The 21291-nt window shown below is 45.2% G+C and overlaps 1 protein-coding gene across 1 annotated transcript in view; it reads right to left on the minus strand.

The window, feature by feature from the left end:
* The window catches only part of LOC120048485 (ubiquitin carboxyl-terminal hydrolase MINDY-3-like), a 51711-nt gene that overhangs the window by 5401 nt on the left and 25019 nt on the right, over positions 1-21291 (minus strand). Inside the window, exons 11-13 of the mRNA XM_038994489.1 lie at positions 18785-18857; positions 11022-11097; positions 3488-3575 (exon numbers count right to left, since the gene is read on the minus strand). Of these exons, the coding sequence (XP_038850417.1) occupies positions 3488-3575; positions 11022-11097; positions 18785-18857 (237 nt within the window). The remainder of the gene's footprint in view (positions 1-3487; positions 3576-11021; positions 11098-18784; positions 18858-21291) is intronic.

The raw sequence follows: 21291 nt of genomic DNA on the forward strand, positions 1-21291 counted from the left end.
TTATTGTCCAATAACATATTTAAAATAATCCATCTACCTTGAGGATCTGTTTGGACAATTTGCACATTTGGATCAAAATTATTGTTAATTAAAACCATCACCCCTTTTGAATTTCTTTGCCCATGGGAGAAATATATTTTGCCCCCCCAGTTCTTTTTCCACAAAACTTCATCTAAAACTGTTGAATGGGTTTCCTGTAAACAATAGATATTATAATCCTTCTCTTTTAGCCAGGTAAATACTGATCGTCTTTTCTTATTATCTGCTAAGCCATTACAATTGTAACTGGCTATACTTATTTCACCACTTACCATAATGAGACACACCTTTCATTCTTTTAATCAGAATATATTTTTGTAAACGTACTATTAAAAAGTAACATAATGATTGAGTGTCTATATAGTTGTACCATGATATTTGCATTTCTACTAAGTAAACCTCCAATTGGTCCCTACTATTCCACCCGCTAAAAGGCCTCATCTCGAGATGGCTTGTCATCCCAATGCCCGGTAGACCACCCTCGACCCCCTGTATCCCATAGCCCTGAACCGACTGGGATCCATTCTTTGAAAAGAGCATACAGTGCCATTTACCGAATTGAAGAAGATCAATTACCATATGCATTTCCATTGCCCTCACCTCGATTTGTATTATGTATATCTGTGGATCATCCTCTATTGTCCCTAACATCTTTTACTTCTTCCTTCGCAACAGTTGTGGGATACACACATACACCCACACACACTCAGCCCTTACCCCCACACAACCATAAGCTCACTTTCTCAACAATTGCACCATCCCAGAGCCCAACTCAAGATGGGTCATGATTTACAAATGCACTTGCAGTTGCAGCTGCATGAGAAGGCCTGCAAGACCGCACAAAAAATTAGCAAAAATTGAGAGATTTATTTACCATTGTCATATCCTAGATAATGGAGGTCAAATGTACACCTTATTCCTGAAACACCCACAATACGGCCACCCGTCATGACCATGTCCCCACGCATCTCCATGCAGTCCGACTTTGATTTTGTGCCGCCAGGGCCACAATAATATACCCCCTCTCTGAATGTCCGAGTGTGACCCCCTCCCCATGGGTTACTGCAGCTAGTGTTGCCAGCACTGCCACTGCCTGGGTGGGGGCACCCCACCGGAATCCCCACCGGCTAGGTACAAGGTCGTCAAGGTTCTCATTAGCAGCTTTGAGAATTTCCTTGTATATTATGCTCTCCCTTATTGGGGCTTTGGCTTTGCAGGACCAACCCTGCCAAGCAGGCTCAGAATCTTGAGGGGGCAGTGCTGCTCTTGGTCTCTGACCTCATTTTAGCTGCATACAGACCGCTTACAGCGGGCACATAAAACAGTTAGGGACTTCTCCTTAGTATCTGGGTCATTCAGGTGGGTGTCTAGGGTATAGTGCCATGGACCGTACCATTAAAATAGGATAATAAATAATTAGATATAATTTATAAAAAAATAAATAAAAAATGTAGTTCTCCATGATAGGACAATAAATAAATAAGACGTATAATTCATTATAAAAGTATATCCATCATCTGAACAACATTGAAAGCCCTCTCATACCCGGCTCACAGCAATACATTGGCTCTGGGATATGCAACCATTTCATTACTCACTCACTCACTCAACTTTCCAAACATAACAAATAAAATAAAAAATAAACACAAACCATACCATCCACACATACTGTGCCTTCTGTTTACTTAGTTTTTATCTTCACTATGTTGAATTAGTGCTTGTGTGTTCAATTAGTTATATGTGAAGATTTATAGAAAAGCTATATTTTTTATTGTATTGTTACAATCAGTAACCGGGCTTGAATTGTGTTTATTTCCCTCGTCTATGAGAACTTTGTAATTTTTAAAATAACCATGGAGTAGTCTTTGTGTCTCTGAACAACTGGTTATCAATATATAGTTTATCAACGAAGAGAGCTACTCGTTTCGCTTTTAATCTATTTTCTTTGAAAATTGGATACAGAACTTTGCGCCGTTCTGCAATTTCCTTCGGAAACTGATCATTCATGCCAATTTTGGTCCCAGCAAGTCTTTTACCCAGGCTTTTAACCATTATTTTATCTTTAAATGAAGCAAATTTGGCAACGATTGGGCGTTCGTACCTCTGCCCTCTCTGTCCGAAGCGGTGAACGCGTTCAAGTTGGATTTTGTCGATAACTTCACGTGGAATCTGAAGCGCTGTAAGGAGGAACTCTCTAACTATAGATTCAGGAACTTCTCCTTCTTTTTCTTGGATACCTGTAAGTACCAAATTCTCTCTCATGGATCTAGTTTGTATGTCTAGTAAGGTTTCCTTCAGAACGGTGTTCTCCTTTTTAATTCCATTCATTTCGGTTTCAATCTTATTGACTGTCCCTTTTAGCGCGTGTGTTTGCTTCTCCAATGTCGCAGCTTTTTCATCACTCATCTCTAGGCTTGCCTTCAACTCTTTTATATCCTTACTAACTAATTCAAGTATACCCAGTTTGTCATTTATTGATTTTAACAGATCGGTTTCGACCTTTACCATTCCGGGTGGTGAGAATATTAAATCATCAGTGTCTGTAGAAGAGTCACGTTTTCGTTTTGTAATCGGTTCCCCTGTCTTACTCTCCGTCATGTTTGGTTGTTGCCTGTTTTCGTAATATTTGTCGATAAATGTCTCTAGTTTTAGGATTTGTTTTGTGTTATTGTCCAGATTGAAGGTTATCACTCACCAGATTAAGTAGTGCTAATATTTTAGTCTAATTTAGCAGATATTTCGAATATTATGTTTTATCTTGAGGTGCTCTACATAAATCCCTTCAGTCCGCCATTACCCTTACGTTACCTTTCACACGTGTGTGTGTGTGTGCGTGCGTGCGCGTGCATACATGCATTTGTGAAACCCTAACCCCAATCCCACAGAACAGCCTAGATTAGAAACCAGTCAATAGCGACACAGAGCCAAACACTTTGTTGGGACGTTCCAGAATGCTAATAGACTGTGTGAGTATGTTTATGTGAAACCATAACCTCAGTCTGTGTGTGTGTGTGTGTGTCCAGTTAGCTAATGGCAGTATAATTTCTTTGTGGCCGAGGGCCATTCCTCTGGTGAGTCCCCGAAGCCCTGATCACTTTAACACACTTCCCGCTCCTCTCTCTCTCTGTCCCCACATCCCTCTCCCCACCTTTCTTTCTCTTTGCCTCTCGCTCTCCCACTCTTCAGCCATGCTTCCCTGCCACAGAGTCCCTGTCTGAACAGGGGTTTGTGTAAATATATATTTAAATATTTTGGTCACCAGTGCATTGCTGTAAAAGATTTGACTCAACAAATTCATATCTATCGTCAGCCACAAACCACTAACAAAACAGAAGCGCTCATGTACGTACACGCATACAGCAAAGATATTCTTGTTTAAATCGGTCTTCTCAGCATGTTTTATGGATATTGCTGCAGCTTTGAAGTATCTCAGCTCCTCTTCAGTTACCTGATCAGGGAAGAACTCCAGGAGGAACGGAGCCAGCAGCACGATCCCCAAGCCCTCTGGATCCAACTTACTCTTCATCAGACTCACACTGGAGAGGGAGCGAGGGAGAGAAAAGAGAAAGAGGGAAGAAGAGAGAGGGAGGAAGAGAAAGAGGGAGGAAGAGAGGAAAGAGTTAAGTTTGTCAGACATTTCAACATTGTCTTATAGTCTAAGTACAGCAATGAGACATGCCTCCAATTCTTCAGAAAACCTAAATCGGCCCCGTTTTAAAGCAATGATAAAACTTGTGTCCGACGGAGGGAGAGAAGGAGGAGAGAAAGGGGGTAGTAAGAAGGGACATTGGGAGAGAGCTAGTGGAAGGTGAGGGTGGAGGGTGAGGTGAGGAAGGAGTGGTGAGGGAAGGTGGAAGTGAAGAGGGAGGGGTGGAAGTGAAGAGGGAGGGGTGGAGGTGAAGAGGGAGGGGTGCAGGTGAGGGGCGAACGGGTGCAGGTGAGGAGGGAGGCCGAAGGGGTGGAGAAGGGAGGGGTAGAGGTGAGGAGCAAGGGTGGAGCTGAGGAGGGAGGGGGTGAGGAGAGAGGTGGTGGTAGTGTGAAGGGCTGTCTGAGGTATAAATGTGTCATGTTCTGTGTAAAAGATTATGTGTAAGAAAGCGAACACTGGAGAAATGTACGGTAACCTCGTCTGATGAGGAGTTCTGGTGTGTGTGTGTGTGTGTGATACTAAATATACCACTAGACATTCCTGTGTGTTAGAGCAGTAATATTATTCTTATTCCACAGTGATAAAACAGAGAAACATTTCCCTTTTAAGGCAGAAATAAGAGGAGTGTTACATGCCCAGACACAGAGGCTGATAACCCAGTTAAGACTTGTGTGTGGGTGTGTGTATCATCTGATGTTGCAGTCAGAGAAATATTCCTCTGCATTGTCATTAACAGCAGACTCCTACATTTCCTCAGTGAAAACAACGTCCTGAGCAAATATCCAATTGGCTTTTTACCAAGTTACCACACGACAGACCAGGTATTCACCCTACACATCCTAATTGACAAACAAAACAAAAGCAAAGTATAATCATGCTTTGTTGATTTCAAAAAAGCTTGAGACTCAATTTGTCATGAGGGTCTGCTATATAAATTGATAGAAAGCGGTGTTGATGTAAATAAAAACACAAAAAAAAATACAACATAAAATCCATGTACACAAACAAGTGTGCGGTTAAAATGGCCAAAAAAACACAGATTTCTTTCCTTATGGCTGTGGGGTGCGACAGGGATGCAGCTTGAGCCCCACCCTCCAACATACACTGAGTGTATAAACCATTATGCTCTTTCCATATCAGACTGGCCAGGTGAAAGCTATAATCCCTTATTGTTGTCATTTGTTACATCCACTTCAAATCAGTATAGATGAAAGGGAGAAAGGTTAAAAAATGATTTTTAAGCCTCGAGACAAGTCAGACATGGATTGTGTATGTGTGCCATTCAGAATGTGAATGGGCAAGACAGAATATTTAAGTTCCTTTGAATGAGGTATGGCAATAGGTGCCAGGCGCACCGGTTTGTGTCAAGAGCTGCAACGCTGCTGGAGTTTTCATACTCAACAGTTTCCCGTGTGTATCAAGAATGGTCCACCACCCAAAGGACATCCAGGCAACTTGACAACTGTGAGAAGCATTGGAGTCAACATGGGCCTGTGGAACGCTTTCGACACCTTGTAGAGTCCATTGACCGACAAATTGCAACTCAAGATTAGGCAGGTGTTCTAAATGTTTTGTACACTCAGTGTATACATCAACGAATTGACAAGGGAATCTGAAGAACAGTCTGCAGCACCCGGCCTCACCCTACTGGAATCTGAATTCAAAAGTCTATTGTTTGCTTCTGGTGCTTTTGTCCCCAACAAAAGAGAGCCTACAGCAGCACCTAGATCTTCTGCACAGATTCTGTCAGATCTGGACCCTGGCAGAGTGCTTGGGAGGTATCCAGATTGTCATACCAACCTTGTGATATCCTGGGATATTCAGTAATACCGGCACTGAACACAAGGGCCGCCATTTTCAAACTCCACTGCAATCTGGAGGTTAGCAATGCTAACAAGTACATGTAAAATCCCATAGGGAATGCTAACTAAATGCTAACGAGCGCAGTGCAAACATTTGATACAGTCTCTGACCTAAACTATTTGCAGGACAGACATCCCAGCTCATAAAGCTAAACTAACTCAAATTCTACTCACAGGTTACCTCACACTTTTTTTTTTATTTTTTTTGACAAAGGCTCTTGATCCAGGAGGGAATTATCTGCTGTAACCAAGAAAAGCTTGATTTTGGAAGAAACAAACCACAGCTAGATAGCTAACTAGCTACTAAATTAGTTAACTAAATGCACAACAGAGCATTTAGCACATTTTAGATAGTTAACTTAATAGTTATAAGATATCTAGTTGGCAAACATTTAGTAGTGGATTCCATATTGTAACTAGATCACCAGGCACGTACTGCACAACAGTGAGTGATTCACAAAGCTCCGGTCTCCCGTCGTCACCACGTGACTGGGGACTACAGGTTAGCTTTACAACAAACACCACGTGACTGGGGACTACAGGTTAGCTTTACAATGAAACATTATTTGACGGGTGAAATGAACGCAATCTTTATCCCCTGACGTATCGCACAAATTGACCGCAGGTATTTACTCAAAAAGTCGCTACAAATATTCAAATGTATAAAAGAACTTCAAAGAAATAGTTTCAACGGTATTGACAGTAGTGAAAAACCATCGCGTGGCTTTTTACAAATACCCTGGTATATCTTACCAAGCCTACCTGACAGTCAAACTCAGTAAGACCAAAAATAGTGTCCCATAAGGTCTAGTTGTCAGCAGGGTTTGGAACTGAAATCATTATCCAATTGTTTTGTTCTGAACAGAACCACTATTTTCTTCATTTAATTCCACTGTCCCGAAAAGGCAGGATAAAGTTCTGAACCGGGTTCAACAACAAAAAGGTAACGTTACTGGTTTATATCGTTACTTTTTTTTTTTTTTTTTTTTTACATTTCGCTCATTAAATTACTATACCAATCAGTGCGGATAGAGCAGGCAAGCTAGTTGTTTACGTGTGCGATGGGCTGAAAAGTGAAGCCTACGGCGCAAGATACGACAAATTTTGCGGGCGGGGAGAACGAGAGAGGGTTGAGGATAAGGCTTGAAGCGCTGGGCATCTTGTGCTATGACATGCATTATATGAATTAGTTCCACAGAATTATACATAGGAGGAGCATCTTCTATGGCGGAACTTCGAATGTCCTGTCAGCTAGCTAGCTAACAAGCTTGTGTTAGCTAATTTAGCTAAGCTTGTGTGTGGAGAGCGGCACCAGAATTTAAAAACACGTCTTACAATTTTGTAGTTAATAAATCTAAAGTGAAACGGGATAACTAGGTCTATATTATGCTTATAAAGCTCCAATGTAACGTAAGTAGGCTACAGTCAGTAGCCTATTGCTTCAGAGGGGGAGGGGCAGGTCGCCTTATCAAATAAAATGTTATTGGTCACATACACATGGTTAGCAGATGCTAATGTGTGTGTAGCGAAATGCTTATGCTTCTAGTTCCGACAGTGCAGTAATATCTAACAAATTCACACATGTAAAGGAATGAATATATAAGAATATGTATATATAAATATACGGATGGCCGGGCGGCAAGGGCAAAAGATGCAATAGATAGTATAGAATACAGTATATACATATGAGATGAGTAATGTAGGATATGTAAGCATTATTAAAGTGGCGTTATTTAAAGTGACTAGTGATACCTTTATTAAATCCATTTCTTAAAGTGGCCAGAGATTTGAGTCACTATGTTGGCAGCAGCCTCTCTATGTTAGTGATGGCTGTTTAACAGTCTGATGGCCTTGAGATAGAAGCTGTTTTTCAGTCTCTTGGTCCCAGCTTTGATGCACCTGTATTGACCTCGCCTTCTGGATGATAACGGTGTGAACAGGCAGTGGTTCGGGTGTTTGTTGTCCTTGATCTTTTTGGCCTTCCTGTGACATCGGGTGCTGTAGGTGTCCTGGAGGGCAGGTATTTTGCCCCCGGTGATGCGTTGTGCAGACCGCACTACCCTTTGGAGAGCCTTGCGATTGAGGGCGGTGCAGTTATCGTACCAGGCGGTGATACAGCCCGACAGGATGCTCTCGATTGTGCATCTGTAAAAGTTTGTGAGTGTTTTAGGTGACAAGCCAAATTTCTTCAGCCTCCTTCACCACACTGTGTGGGTGGACCATTTCAGTTTCTCCGTGATTTGTAGGCAGAGGAACTTAAGACTTGCCACCTTCACTACTGTCCCGTCGATGTGGATGGAGGGGTGCTCCCTCTGCTGTTTCTTGAAGTCCACAATCATCTCCTTTGTTTTGTTGACGTTGAGTGAGAGGTTATTTTTCTGACACCACACTCCGAGGGCCCTCACCTCCTCCCTATAGGCCGTCTCGTCGTTGTTGGTAATCAAGCCTACCACTGTAGTGTCGTCTGAGTTGGAGGCGTGCATGGCCACGCAGTCATGGGTGAACAGGGAGTACAGGAGGGCTGAGAAGGCACTCTTGTGGGGCCCCAGTGTTGAGGATCAGCGGGGTGGAGATGTTGTTTCCTACCGGCCCGTCAAAGTCCAGGACCCAGTTGCACTGAGCGGGGTCGAGAGCCAGGGTATCAAGCTTAATGACGAGTTGAGGGTACTATGGTGTTAAATGCTGAGCTGTCGTCAATGAACAGCATTCTTACATAGGTATTCCTCTTGTCCAGATGGGATAGGGCTGTGTGATGGCGATTGCGTTGTCTGTGGACCTATTGGGGTGGTAAGCAAATTGGAGTGGGTCTAGGGTATCAGGTAGGGTGGAGGTGATATGGTCCTTGACTAGTCTCTCAAAGCACTTCCTGATGACAGAAGTGAGTGCTACGGGGCGATAGTCATTTAGTTCAGTTACCTTTGCCTTCTTGGGTACAGGAACAATAGTGGCCATCTTGAAGCATGTGGGGACAGCAGACTGGGATAGGGATTGATTGAATATGTCCGTAAACACATTAGCAAGCTGGTCTGCACATGCACTGAGGACACGGCTAGAGGGGCCGGCAGCCTTGCGAGGATTAACACGTTTAAATGTTTTACTCATGTTGGCCACAGAGAAGGAGAGCCCACAGGCTTAGGTAGCTGGCCGTATCAGTGTCACTGTATTGTCTTCAAAGCGAGCAAAGAAGTTGTTTAGTTTGTCTGAAAGCAAGACGTCAATGTCCGTGATGGGGCTGGTTTTCTTTTTGTAATCCGTGATTGACTGTAGACCCTGCCACATACCTCTCGTGTTTGAGCCGTTGAATTGCGACTCTACTTTGTCTCTATACTGACGCTTTGCTTGTTTGATTGCCTTGCAGAGGGAATAGCTACACTGTTTGTATTCGGTCATGTTTCCAGTCGCCTTGCCATGATTAAAAGCGGTGGTTTGCGCTTTCAGGTTTTGCGCGAAATGCTGCCATCAATCCACGGTTTCTGGTTAGGGAAGGTTTTAATAGTCACAGTGGGTACAAGATCTTTGATGCACTAGCTAATAAACTTGCTCACCGAGTCAGTGTATACGTCAATGTTATTGTCTGAGGCTACCCGGAACATATCCCAGTCCACGTGATCGAAGCAATCTTGAAGTGTGGAATCCGATTGGTCAGACCAGTGTTGGATAGACCTGAGCATGGGCGTTTCCTGTTTTAGTTTCTGCCTATAGGATGGGAGCACAAAATGGAGTCATGGTCAGATTTGCCGAAAGGAGGGCAGGGCACAGTTTCTCAGCTTCCAGGCAGACACTGGAGGGCTTTGCATAGGCATTTTGTTGTGGGACTAGATTAACCGGTTCTCATGCTTTTAAAATAACTGTTCGGTTCTCCTGCCAAATGTATGACCATATTAGAGACATATATTCCCTTCAGATTACACAGGCCCACAAAGAATTTGAAAGCAAATCAATTTTGATAACTCCCACATCTATTCGGGGAAATACCACAGTGTGCCATCACAGCAGCAATATTTGTGACCCGTTGTCACAAGAAAAGGGCAACCAGTGAAGCAGAAACACCATTGTAAATACAAACTACATAACCCAAAGTATGTGGACACCTGCAGGTCGAACATCTCATTCCAAAATCATGGGCATTAATATGGAGTTGGTCCTCCCTTTGCTGCTATAACAGCCTACACTCTTCTGGGGAAGGCTTTCCACTAAAAAACATTACTGGAACATTACTGCGGGGACTTACATCCATTCAGCCACAAGAGCATTAGTGAGGTCGGGCACTGATGTTGGGCGATTAGGCCTGGCTCGCAGTTGGCGTTCCAATTCATCCCAAAATTGTTCGATGAAGTTGAGGACAGAGCTCTGTGCAGGCCAATCAAGTTCTTCCACACCGATCGACTAACCATCTGTATCTTTGTTCATGGGGGCATTGTCATGCTGAAACATGAAAGGGTCTTCCTCCATACTGTTGCCACAAAGTTGGCAGCACAGAATCATCTAGAATGTCATTGTATGCTGTAGCATTAAGATTCCCTTCACCGGAACTAAGGGGCCTAGCCCAAACCATGAAAAACAACCCCAGACCATTATTCCTCCTCCACCAAACTACAGTTGGCACTATGCTTTGGGGCAGGTAGCGTTCTCCTGGTATCCGCCAAACCCAGAATCGTCCGTCGGACTGCAAGATGGTGAAGCGTGATTCAACACTCCAGAAAACGCATTTCCACTGCTCCAGAGTCCAATGGCAGCGAGCTTTACACCACTCCAGCCGATGCTTGGCATTGCACATGGTGATCGTACGCTTGTGTATGGCTGCTCGGCCATGGAAACCCATTTCATGAAGCTCCCCACGAACAGTTCTTGTGCTGACGTTGCTTCAAGGCAGTTTGGAACTCAGTGAGTGTTGCAACCGAGGACAGATGATTTTTACGCGCTGTGCGCTTCAGCAACCGGCAGCCCCGTTCTGTGAGTTTGTGTGGCCTACCACTCCGAGGCTGATCCGTTGTTGCTCCTAGACATTTCTACTTCACAATAACAGCACTTAGTTTACCAGGGCAGCTCTAACAGGGTAGAAATTTTACAAACTGACTTGTTGGAAAGGTTGCATCCTATGATGGTACCACGTTGAAAGTCAATGAGCTCATCAGTAAGGCCATTCTACTGCCAATGTTAATTTCACTTCTGTTTATTATCTATTCCACTTGCTTTGGCAATGTAAACATGTTTCCCATGCCAATAAAGCCCTTTGAATTGAACTATTCCTCACTCTAAACCTTGTTTGAAGCAGCACATTCAATTATTTCCTTTGTCTTCCTGCTCGTAGTTTAATGCCCCCCTCCATCCTCCCCTCTTTCTCGCATCCTCTGGACGTTTAGTGTTCTCGCTCTCTGGTTCTGTCGGTGTTCTCTGCTTTTTACCCAGCAGCAGTGAAACATTAGCTGAGGCAGCTGGAACTGGTGCTGGACAAGAGCACACACACTTACTAGTATTCAGGTTCTGAGACGAGGTCTAGTGCCTTCATCACCTCCTCCAACAGAGAGTCTGGAATAAAGCCGTTATCTGGAGGGAGAGAAAGAGAATATTTATCAGATAATTTTAGTCCAAACACAGCTAGGAGACAGGCCTCAGATTCCACAGCAATTCCGTGTGTTTGTTTTCTGGGAGTCATGATCAAAGAGGTGGGATGGGAAGGGTGCGCCATTATCAGCAAGGTCCAGTGGCACTGAGACAGGACAGGCCTTCACTTTCCCTCACACTGAACACACACAGTTTACATTGAGCTAACTGAGGAAACTAATCACACACAAACACATATGTACACATGCAACACACACACAAAAGCCAGCCTTGTTCTCTCCTCTGTCTGACCTACATTCCTCAGCTATGACTTCTCTACCTGAGAGGACCAGCTTTAAACACTACCACGTGTGTCCATATGTACGTGTGTCCTACCTGTCTTAAAACACTAACATATGATTGGGTGTGTGTGTGTGTGTGTGCGCGCAATGGCACTGGAGAAGAAAGTTGACGTTTTAAATGTCCCCAACCCATTGTGTTTTTTTGTTAGTTTATTTGTGTTGTTTGTAACTTATTTTTTTACTTAATGTGGCCGCTACCATCTCTTTTGACCGAAAATAACTTCTGGACATCAGGACTGTGATTACTCACCACGGACAAGCAGAATCCTTTTTTTCCTTTAACGAGTCTGACGAGCCCGACACGAATGATATAGGGCTTTCTCGGGAACAGGCCCAGATCCCCGTGATGAGGCGGCGGAGAAAAAAATGGGCCAGAGGGCGGGCTGCCATCTGAGAATTCATAGGCGATCGAATAAACCTTCACTTCCTTCCATTTTGCTTGCAAACGTGCAATCTTTGGAGAATAAAATATATGACCTACGCGGAAGACTAAACTACCTATTGGACATTCAAAACTGTAATACCTTATGCTTCATGGAGTCATGGCTGAACGACGACACTATCAACATACAGTTGGGGCTGGTTATACAATGTCCCGGCAGGATAGAACAGCGGTGTCTGGTAAGACAAGGGGCAGCAGACTATGTATTTTTGTAAATAACAGCTGGTGCACGATATCTAAGGAAGTTTCGAGCTATTGCTCGCCTGAGGTACAGTATCTCATGATAAGCTGTAGACCACACTATCTACCTAGAGAGTTTATCTGTATTTTTCATAGCTGTCTACATACCACCACAGACTAAGGCTGGCACTAAGACAGCATTGAATGAGCTGTATTCCGCCATAAGCAAACAAGAACATGCTTACCCAGAGGCGGTGCTCCTAGTAGCCGGGGACTTTAATACAGGGGAACTTAGAAATGTGTTAAAACGGATTTATCAGCGTATTAAATGTGCAACCAGCGGGGGTAAAAAAAACAAAAAAAAACTCAACCACCTTTACTCCACGCACAGAGACGCATACAAAGCTCTCCTTCGCCCTCCATTTGGCAAATCTGACCATAATTCTATCCTCCTAAATCTTGCTTACAAGCAAATATTAAAGCAGTCAGATGAAGCAGATGCTAAACTACAGGACTGTTTTGCTAGCACAGACTGGAATATGTTCCGATGGCATTGAGGAGTACACCACATCAGTCATTGGCTTTATCAATAAGTGCATCGATGACGTCGTCCCCACAGTGACCGTACGTACATACCCCAACCAGAAACCTTGAATTACAGGCAACATCCGCACTGAGGTAAAGGCTAGAGCTGCCGCTTTCATGGAGCGGGACTCTAACCTGGAAGCTTATGAGAAATCCTGCTATGCCCTCCGACAAACCATCAAACAGGCGAAGCGTCAATACAGGACTAAGATCGAATTGTACTACACCGGCTCTGACGCTCGTCGGATGTGGCAGGGCTTGCAAACTATTACAGACTACAAAGCGAAGCACTGCCGAGAGCTGCCCAGTGACACAAGCCTACCAGACGAGCTAAACTGCTTCGAGGCAAATAATGCAGAAACATGCATGAGAGCACCAGCTGTTCCGGAAGACTGTGATCACACTCTCAGCAGGCGATGTAAGACCTTTAAACAGGTCAGCATTCACAAGGCCGCAGGGCCAGACGGATTACCAGGACGTGTACTGCAAGCATGCGCTGACCAACTGGCAAGTGTCTTCACTGACATTTTCAACCTTTCCCTGTCCAAGTCTGTAATACCAACATGTTTAAGCAGACCACCACAGTGCCTGTGCCCAATAACACTAAGGTAATCTGCCTAAATGACTACAGACCCGTAGCACTCACGTCTGTAGCTATGAAATGCTTTGAAAGGCTGGTCATGGCTCACAAACACCATTATCCTAGAAACTCTAGACCTACTCTAATTTGCATACAGATCCACAGATGATGCAATCTCTATTGCACTCCACACAGCCCTTTCTCACCTGGACAAAAGGAACACCTATGTGAGAATGCTATTCATTGACTACAGCTCAGCATTCAACACCATAGTGCCCTCAAAGCTCATCAATAAGCTAAGGACCCTGGGACTAAACACCTCCCTCTGCAACTGCATCCTGGACTTCCTAACAGGCCGCCCCCGGGTGGTAAGGGTAGGTAACAACACATCTGCCACGCTGATCCTCAACACAAGGGCCTCTCAGGGGTGCGTGCTCAGTCCCCTCCTGTACTCCCTGTTCACTCATGACTGCACGGCCAGGCACAACTCCAACACCATCATTAAGTTTGCCGATGACACAACATAGGCCTGATCACTGACAACGACGAGGCAGCTTATAGGGAGGAGGTCAGAGACCTGGCCGTGTTGTGCCAGGACAACAATCTCTCCCGCAACGTGATCAAGACAAAGGAGATGATTGTGGACTACCGAGCATGCCCCCATTCTCATCGACGGGGCTGCAGTGGAGCAGGTTGAGAGCTTCAAGTTCCTTGGTGTCCACATCACCAACAAAACTAACATGGTCCAAGCGCACCAAGACAGTCGTGAAGAGGGCACGACAAAACTTATTCCCCCTCAGGAGACTGAAAAGATTTGGCATGGGTCCTCAGATCTTCAAAAGGTTCTACAGCTGCACCATCGAGAGTATCTTGACTGGTTGAGTTAGTGCCTGGTATGGTAACTGCTCAGCCTCCGACCGCAAGGCACTACAGAGGGTAGCGCTAACGGCCCAGTATATCTGGGGCCAAGCTTCATGCCATCCAGGACCTCTATACCCGTCAGTGTCAGAGGACGGCCCTAAAAATTGTCAGAGTGTTATCTCTGCTACCGCACGGCAAGCGGTACCAGAGCGCCAAGTCTAGGTCCAAAAGGCTTCTAAACTGCTTCTACCCTCAATCCTCCTGAACATCTAATCAAATGGCTACCCAGACTATTTGCATTGCCCCCCCCCCCCTCTTTCACACCGCTGCTACTCACTCCACTGCTACTCTGTTTTTATCTATGCATAGTCACTTTAACTCTACCTACATGTACATATTACCTCTAACTGGCGCTCCCGCACATTGACTCTGTACTGGTACCCACCTGTATATAGTCTCACTATTGTTATTTTACAGCTACTCTTTAATTACTTATTACTTTTATTTCTTATTCTAATCCGTATTTTAAAAAACTGCATAGTTGGTTAGGTACGCGTAAGTAAGCATTTCACTTTAAGGTCTACACCTGTTGTATTCAGCACATGTGAGACTAATAACATTTTATTTGAGTATGTGTGTTGTACATTGGGAAGGACTACAGCTGAGTCATAGCTTTACCCTAAGTTTCAAATTCTCTGTGGAACACTAATGAAGCTGTGTTATTGCATGCATGCATGCGAGACCTGTGTGTATGTTATTGCATGAATGGGAGACCTGTGTGTAAATTATTGCGTGCATGTGGGATGTGTGTGTTTTCTGGCGCCTCTCTTCTATAACACAGTGAACTGGGCCGACTCTAGATGTGACACTGGCAGATTTATAGGGCTTTGACACTGCTCTCAACTCTGCTGGTTCTAGTGTGTGTATAAACATCCATATGGCATACATGAAAAAATCTCACGAAACAGCAGAAACGCATCTTGGGCGCAGACAGACCTATCAATTTCTCCCTCTCTGGTCTGAATGGGTCAGTGTGTTTACTACATATTTGGTGTGGCAAATAGAACAGACTAGACTACTCTCAGCTGGTGAGGCTCACTGTTAGAAAATTCTACACAAAACACACAGGCGCACACACACCCTCAGCCATGTTAAGAGGCATATTGTTCTTATAAACATGAAACGGAGGAATGTTGTTTACTGCGTCAGAAAAGATGACACGTCAATTCCTGCTGGAACACACACACACACACACACAGCGCTCACTAAAGACAGACATCAAAGACAGCGACAAACACACAAACGTGTCTGTGCAGGTCTGGTCCATGGGGGAGTTGTGTGTGTGTGTTATGACTTTGGTGACCTTATCAGTCTTCAGCTGAACACACACACACACTCCAGCAACATGCATCACGCTCTCATCGTGTAGTGTGACAATCACACATACCATGGGTAACTCCATCTCTCCATACATACATTATACATACAAAAGTATGTGGACACCCCTTTAAATTAGTGGAATCGGCAACTTCAGCCATACCCGTTGCTGACAGGTGTATAAAATTGAGCACAGCCATGCAATCTCCATAGGGAAACATTGGCAGTAGAATGGCCTTACCGAAGAGCTCTGTGACTTTCAAAATGGAACCATCATAGGATGCCACCTTTCCAACAAGTCAGTTCGTCAAATGTCTGCACTGCTAGAGCTACCCCGGTCAACAGTAAGTGCTGTTATTGTGAAGTGGAAAAGTCTAGGAGCAACAACGGCTCAGCCGCAAAGTGGTAGGCCACACAAGCTCCAGTACGGGACTGCAGAGTGCCGTAGCACGTAAAAATCACCTGTCCTCGGTTGCAACACTCACTACCGAGTTCCAAACTGCCTTTGGAAGCAACGTCAGCAAATTAATTGTTCGTGGGGAGCTTCATGAAATGGGTTTCCATGGCTGAGCAGCTGCACACAAGCGTAAGATCACCATGCACAATGCCAAGCGTTGGCTGGAGTGGTGTAAAGCTCGCCGCCATTGGACTTAGGCTTGCGTTCTCTGGAGTGATGAATTACGCTTCACCATCTGGCAGTTTGACAGATTACTCTGGGTTTGGCGGTTGCCAGGAGATCGCTATTGACCCAATGCATAGTGCCAAATGTAAAGTTTGGTGGAGGAGGAATACTGGTCTGGAGCTGTTTTTCATGCTTCGGGCTTGGCCCCTTAGTTCCAGTGAACAGAAATCTTGACGCTACAGCATACAATTATATTCCAATTTTGTGGCAACAGTTTGGGGATGACCCTTTCCTGTTTCAGCATGACAACGTATCCGTGCACAAAGTGAGGTCCATACAGAAATGGTTTGTCGAGAACTTGACTGGCCTTGAAGATACCCCTCTCGTGGTGTGGGGGCTGTGCTTTGGCAAAGTGGGTGGGGTTATATCCTGCCTGGTTGGCCCTGTCCGGGGGTATTGTTGGTGTCTTCCGACCCCTCCCGTCTCGTCTCAGCCTCCAGTATTATGCTGCAATAGTTTGTCGGTGGGGCTATGGTCAGTCTGTTATATCTGGAGTATTTCTCCTGTCTTATCCAGTGTACTGTGTGAATTTAAGTACGCTCCCTCTAATTCTCCCTCCCCTCCTGGAGGACCTGAGCCCTGGGACCTTGCCTCAGGACTACCTGGCTTGATGACTCCTTGCTGTCCCCAGTCCACCTGGTCGTGCTGCTGCTCCCCAGTTTCAACTGTTCTGCCTGCGGCTATGGAACCCTGACCTGTTCACTGGACGTGCTACCTTGTCCCGGACCTGCTGTTTTCGACTCCCTCACCCTCTACCACACCTGCTGTCTCAACCTCTGAATGCTCTGCTATGAAAAGCCAACTGACATTCATTCCTGAGGTGCTGACCTTCTACAACCACTGTGATGATGATTATTAGACCCTGCTGGTCATCTATGAACGTTTGAACATCTTGGCCATGTACTGTTATAATCTCAACCCGGCACAGCCAGAAGAGGACTGGGCCACCCCTCAGAGCCTGGTTCCTCTCTATGTTTCTTCCTAGGTTCCTGCCTTTCTAGGGAGTTTTTCCTGGCCACCGTGCTTCTACATTTGCATTTCTTGCTGTTTGGAGTTTTAGGCTGGGTTTCTGTATAGCACTTTGTGACAGATGAAATAAGTTTGATTGCAAGAGCCCTGACCTCAACCCCATCGAACACCTCTGGGATGAATTGTAACGCCGACTGCAAGCCAAGCCTAAATCGCACAACATCAGTGCCCGTCCTCACTAATGCTCGTGGCTGAATGGAAGCAAGTCCCTGCAGAAATGTTCCAACATCTAGTGGAACGCCTTCCCAGAAGAGTGGAGGCTGTTATAGCAGCAAAGAGGAGACCAACTTTATTAATGCCCATGATTTTTGAATGAGATGTTTGACAACCATGTGTCCACATACTTTTGGTAATATTGTTTGTCCCTCTCCCCTCATCGTTCGTTCAGTCTCTCACCTTCTTTCCACGGCCAAAAGCAGAGGGTAGTGATTATAAAGCAGCGGGCCACAGAATCTGACATCCTCTCGACTCAGTAAATACTCAGACTCAGTAGAACTCTCCTACATCCCTCCCTTTCCCAGCCAGGTCACCCGTGATTACAAGTCAGTATTCGACGTCCATCCATGTCTCAGGACGTTGGAAACCGGCCACTAGAGGCAACAGTGAGCGCTGTTACCTTCAAGTAGGTTTCGGTTTTGTTAGGGTGTTGTGGACGGGGATGGCGGATAGGTGTAAGCATCTGCCTTGGGTTGCAAGTTCAAATCTAACGATAGAAAGTTGCTTCGGAGTTAATGCCTGAACTTTAAAAACACTTCAAAATTTGACTTTTTGAACAACTTCTAAATTCGATCCATGAGAAATATGGATGAACGTCTAATTCTAACGTGAGACCAAGCTGGATGCCCTATCCTTGCCCCTTTCTTTGTCCCCCCCCCCCCCCCGGTCACCCCTAAAAGACGAAGAGGATGGGAGCAGGTTGACTCAGCTGTGGGGGGATTGGGGCGGGCGGGCGTGCTGACACACACACACTAACCCCAAAACAACAGCAGAGATGAGAGGACCCCCGCTCAGATGATGAGAAGAGAGGATGAGAAGATAGGAGTGGGAGGTTATACAGGCACATGCTCTACCAGGAAGGAGAGAGGGGAAAAGATAACATGTCCAGGATATTGGTGTGTGTGTGTGTGTGTGTGTGTGAGAGAGAGACACACTATTAGGCGATATACCGTTTATACGTATGTTGGGGTATTTCAAAATACAGATGGTATGATATTCAATACCGATAAACCAGGGTCTGCAGGGTTTGCGTGCTACGCCACTGCTTATAACTATAAGTATAACTATAAGAAACCTAAGATGTGGCAAATCAATTATATCCAGCTCAGGGCTCCAGCTATGCATTTGGTTTGCTAACTTGCTAGCTAAGTGGCTAAGTGTCAAGATCAAGCTTCTTGGTTACAGCAGAGACATTCAATGTCTCTGCTGTGGATCAAGATCCTCGTTGCCTAAATTGTTGTGCGTTCCTATTTTAATAGCACCCATTGTGTGCACTTCCGGTAATACTGTATACCCCAGTATGGTACAGAAACAGTATGAAAATCTGGATACTGCCCAACCCTAGAGACTATCAGACTATCTTTGAACAGTATTACCTTCTGGGTCGAAGGTTTGGAAGACTCTCCTGGCCTGTTCAGACGGAGACTCCGGAGCCACCAGACACATCTCCTACAAAAGAAAGGGACATATGTCAGATCTCAACATTATATTATAGTCTAAACACAGAAATTAGACGGGATTTTCTGGAGAATTGGAAGCCTAAGAGAGAGAGTGAGAGAGATGCTGTGTAGACCGAGGCACACAGAGATCACATAATAGGTCAAGAATTAAAAGATTACAACACCGGCTCTAAGGAGTGTGCACGCGTGTAAGCTAGCATGTGAATGTACGGACTATCATCATCATCAGGCTCTGTTGGGTTATTAGCTGATCTGCAGATAAAACCAGACGTTTTGTTTTCACTCAAAACACATATCAGCCAATCAGGCGCTCACACAGAGAGTTATAGTTGTTTGTTTGCTGGCTCAGAGTGACGTTGCCAGGGGGACTCGGAGGAGAAATAAGGAGAGACAGATTTCACAGATAGGACAGTGTGTGTGTTTGTTGAGATGAGGGAGGGAGGGGGGGGGTTAGTCCCGTCCTCTGGATTCATCAACCCCCAACTCCGTACTCCCTTACCCAAGTTTCATAGTGAAATATCACAGTTTTGACAGGCTGGGAACCAAACTGCAAAAGCAAACACGCACCGTGGTTAGCCTAGTATTAATGACACTGGCCGCATCCACTGAACTGGAGTATGTTTACTAGTGGCGTTTTACACAAACACACTCAGCCCGAATATAAACACACTCAGAAAAGAGCAAATAAACTGAGCACATCTCCCTCAGCTAGCCTTTATTAAAGTAGGAGTTCAGTTGAAACAGTAGGTTATATGGTATCACTGAGACATATTACCGTCCTCAGGGGTCACAGAGAGAGAGAGAGACGAACAGAGGAAGAGAGATGACAGAGGGAGATCAGGGGAAGAGTTGGGGAGAAAGAGACATCAAGAAAAGACTCCCAGCTGGTAGAGAGGAGTGCACACACACATTTCTCAAAGTCAGAGCAGCTGGGGGTACAGAATGGGTAGATTTGTTAGTTTAAGTATCTCTATAAATCAAACGGTACATTCTTCCTCCAGATAGATAGACATGGAGTCAGACGTGTGTGTTAAGGTTTAATGAATGGTCAGGGGGTTAACTGCACTTACATGAGCATAATTTACTGAGGAGGACGCTGCTGAAGGGAGTGTGTATGTGTGACATACAGCGCATTTGGAAAGTACTCAGTACTTGTTGAAGCACATTTGGCTGCGATCACAGCATCAAGTCTTCTTGGGTATGACACTACAAGCTTGGCACATCTGTATTTGGGGAGTTTCTCCTATTCTTCTCTGCAGATCCTCTCAAGCTCTGTCAGGTTAGATGGGGAGTGTTGCTGCACAGCTATTTTCAGGTCTCTCCAGAAATGTTAGATCAGGTTCAAGTCTGGGCTCTGGCTGTGCCCCTCAAGAACATTGAGACTTGTCCCGAAGCCACTCCTGCGATTTCTTGGCTGTGTGCTTAGGGTCGTAGTCCTGTTGGAAGGTAAACCTTCACCCCAGTCTGAGGTCCTGAGCAGGTTTTCATCAAGGATCTCTGTACTTTGCTCCGTTCATCTTTCCTTCAAATCCTGACTAGTCTCCCAGTCTCTGACGCTGAAAAAACATCCCCACAGCATGATGCTGCCACCACCATGCTTCACCGTAGGGATGGTGCCAGGTTTCCTCCAGATATGATGCTTGGTATTCAGGCCAAAGAGTTCAATCTTGGTTTCATCAGACCAGAGAACCTTGCTTCTCATGGTCTGAGAGTCCTTAAGGTGCCTTTTGGCAAACTCCAAGCCGGCTGTCTGTGCCTTTTACTGAGGAGAGGCTTCCGTCTGGCCATTCTACCATAAATGCCTGATTGGTGGAGTGCTGCAGAAATGGTTGTCCTTCTGGAAGGTTCTCCCATCTCCACAGAGGAACTCTAGAGCTCTGTCAGAGTGACCATCAGGTTCTTGGTCACCTCCCTGACCAAGGCCCTTCTCCCCGGTAGCTCAGTTTGGCAGGGCGGACAGATTTAGGAAGAGTTTTGGTGGTTCCAAACTTCTTCTATTTAAGAATGATGGAGGCCAATGTGTTCTTGGACATTCAATGCTGTAGACATTTTTTGGTACCCATACCCAGATCTGTGCCTTGACACAATCCTGTCTCGAAGCTCTACGGACAATTCCTTTGACCTCATGGCTTGATTTTTGCTCTGATATGCACTGTCAACTGTGGGACCTTATATAGACAGGTGTGCGCCTTTCCAAATCATGTCCAATAAATTGTATTTACTACAGGTGGACTCCAATCAAGTTGTAGAAACATCAAGGATGATCAATGGAAACAGAATGCACCTGAGCTCAATTTCGAGTCTCACAGCTGTCATGACTCTCCTGTGAAGACCTGCGCCCTCGCTCTCCCACAGAGGGGGAGAGGGGTGAAGTTTGACGTTTTATGACAGTCGTAAATACCTGCAGGAACTCTCTCCCACTC

This window comes from Salvelinus namaycush, chromosome 5, assembly GCF_016432855.1.
Source record: "Salvelinus namaycush isolate Seneca chromosome 5, SaNama_1.0, whole genome shotgun sequence".
Taxonomy (NCBI): domain Eukaryota; kingdom Metazoa; phylum Chordata; class Actinopteri; order Salmoniformes; family Salmonidae; genus Salvelinus; species Salvelinus namaycush.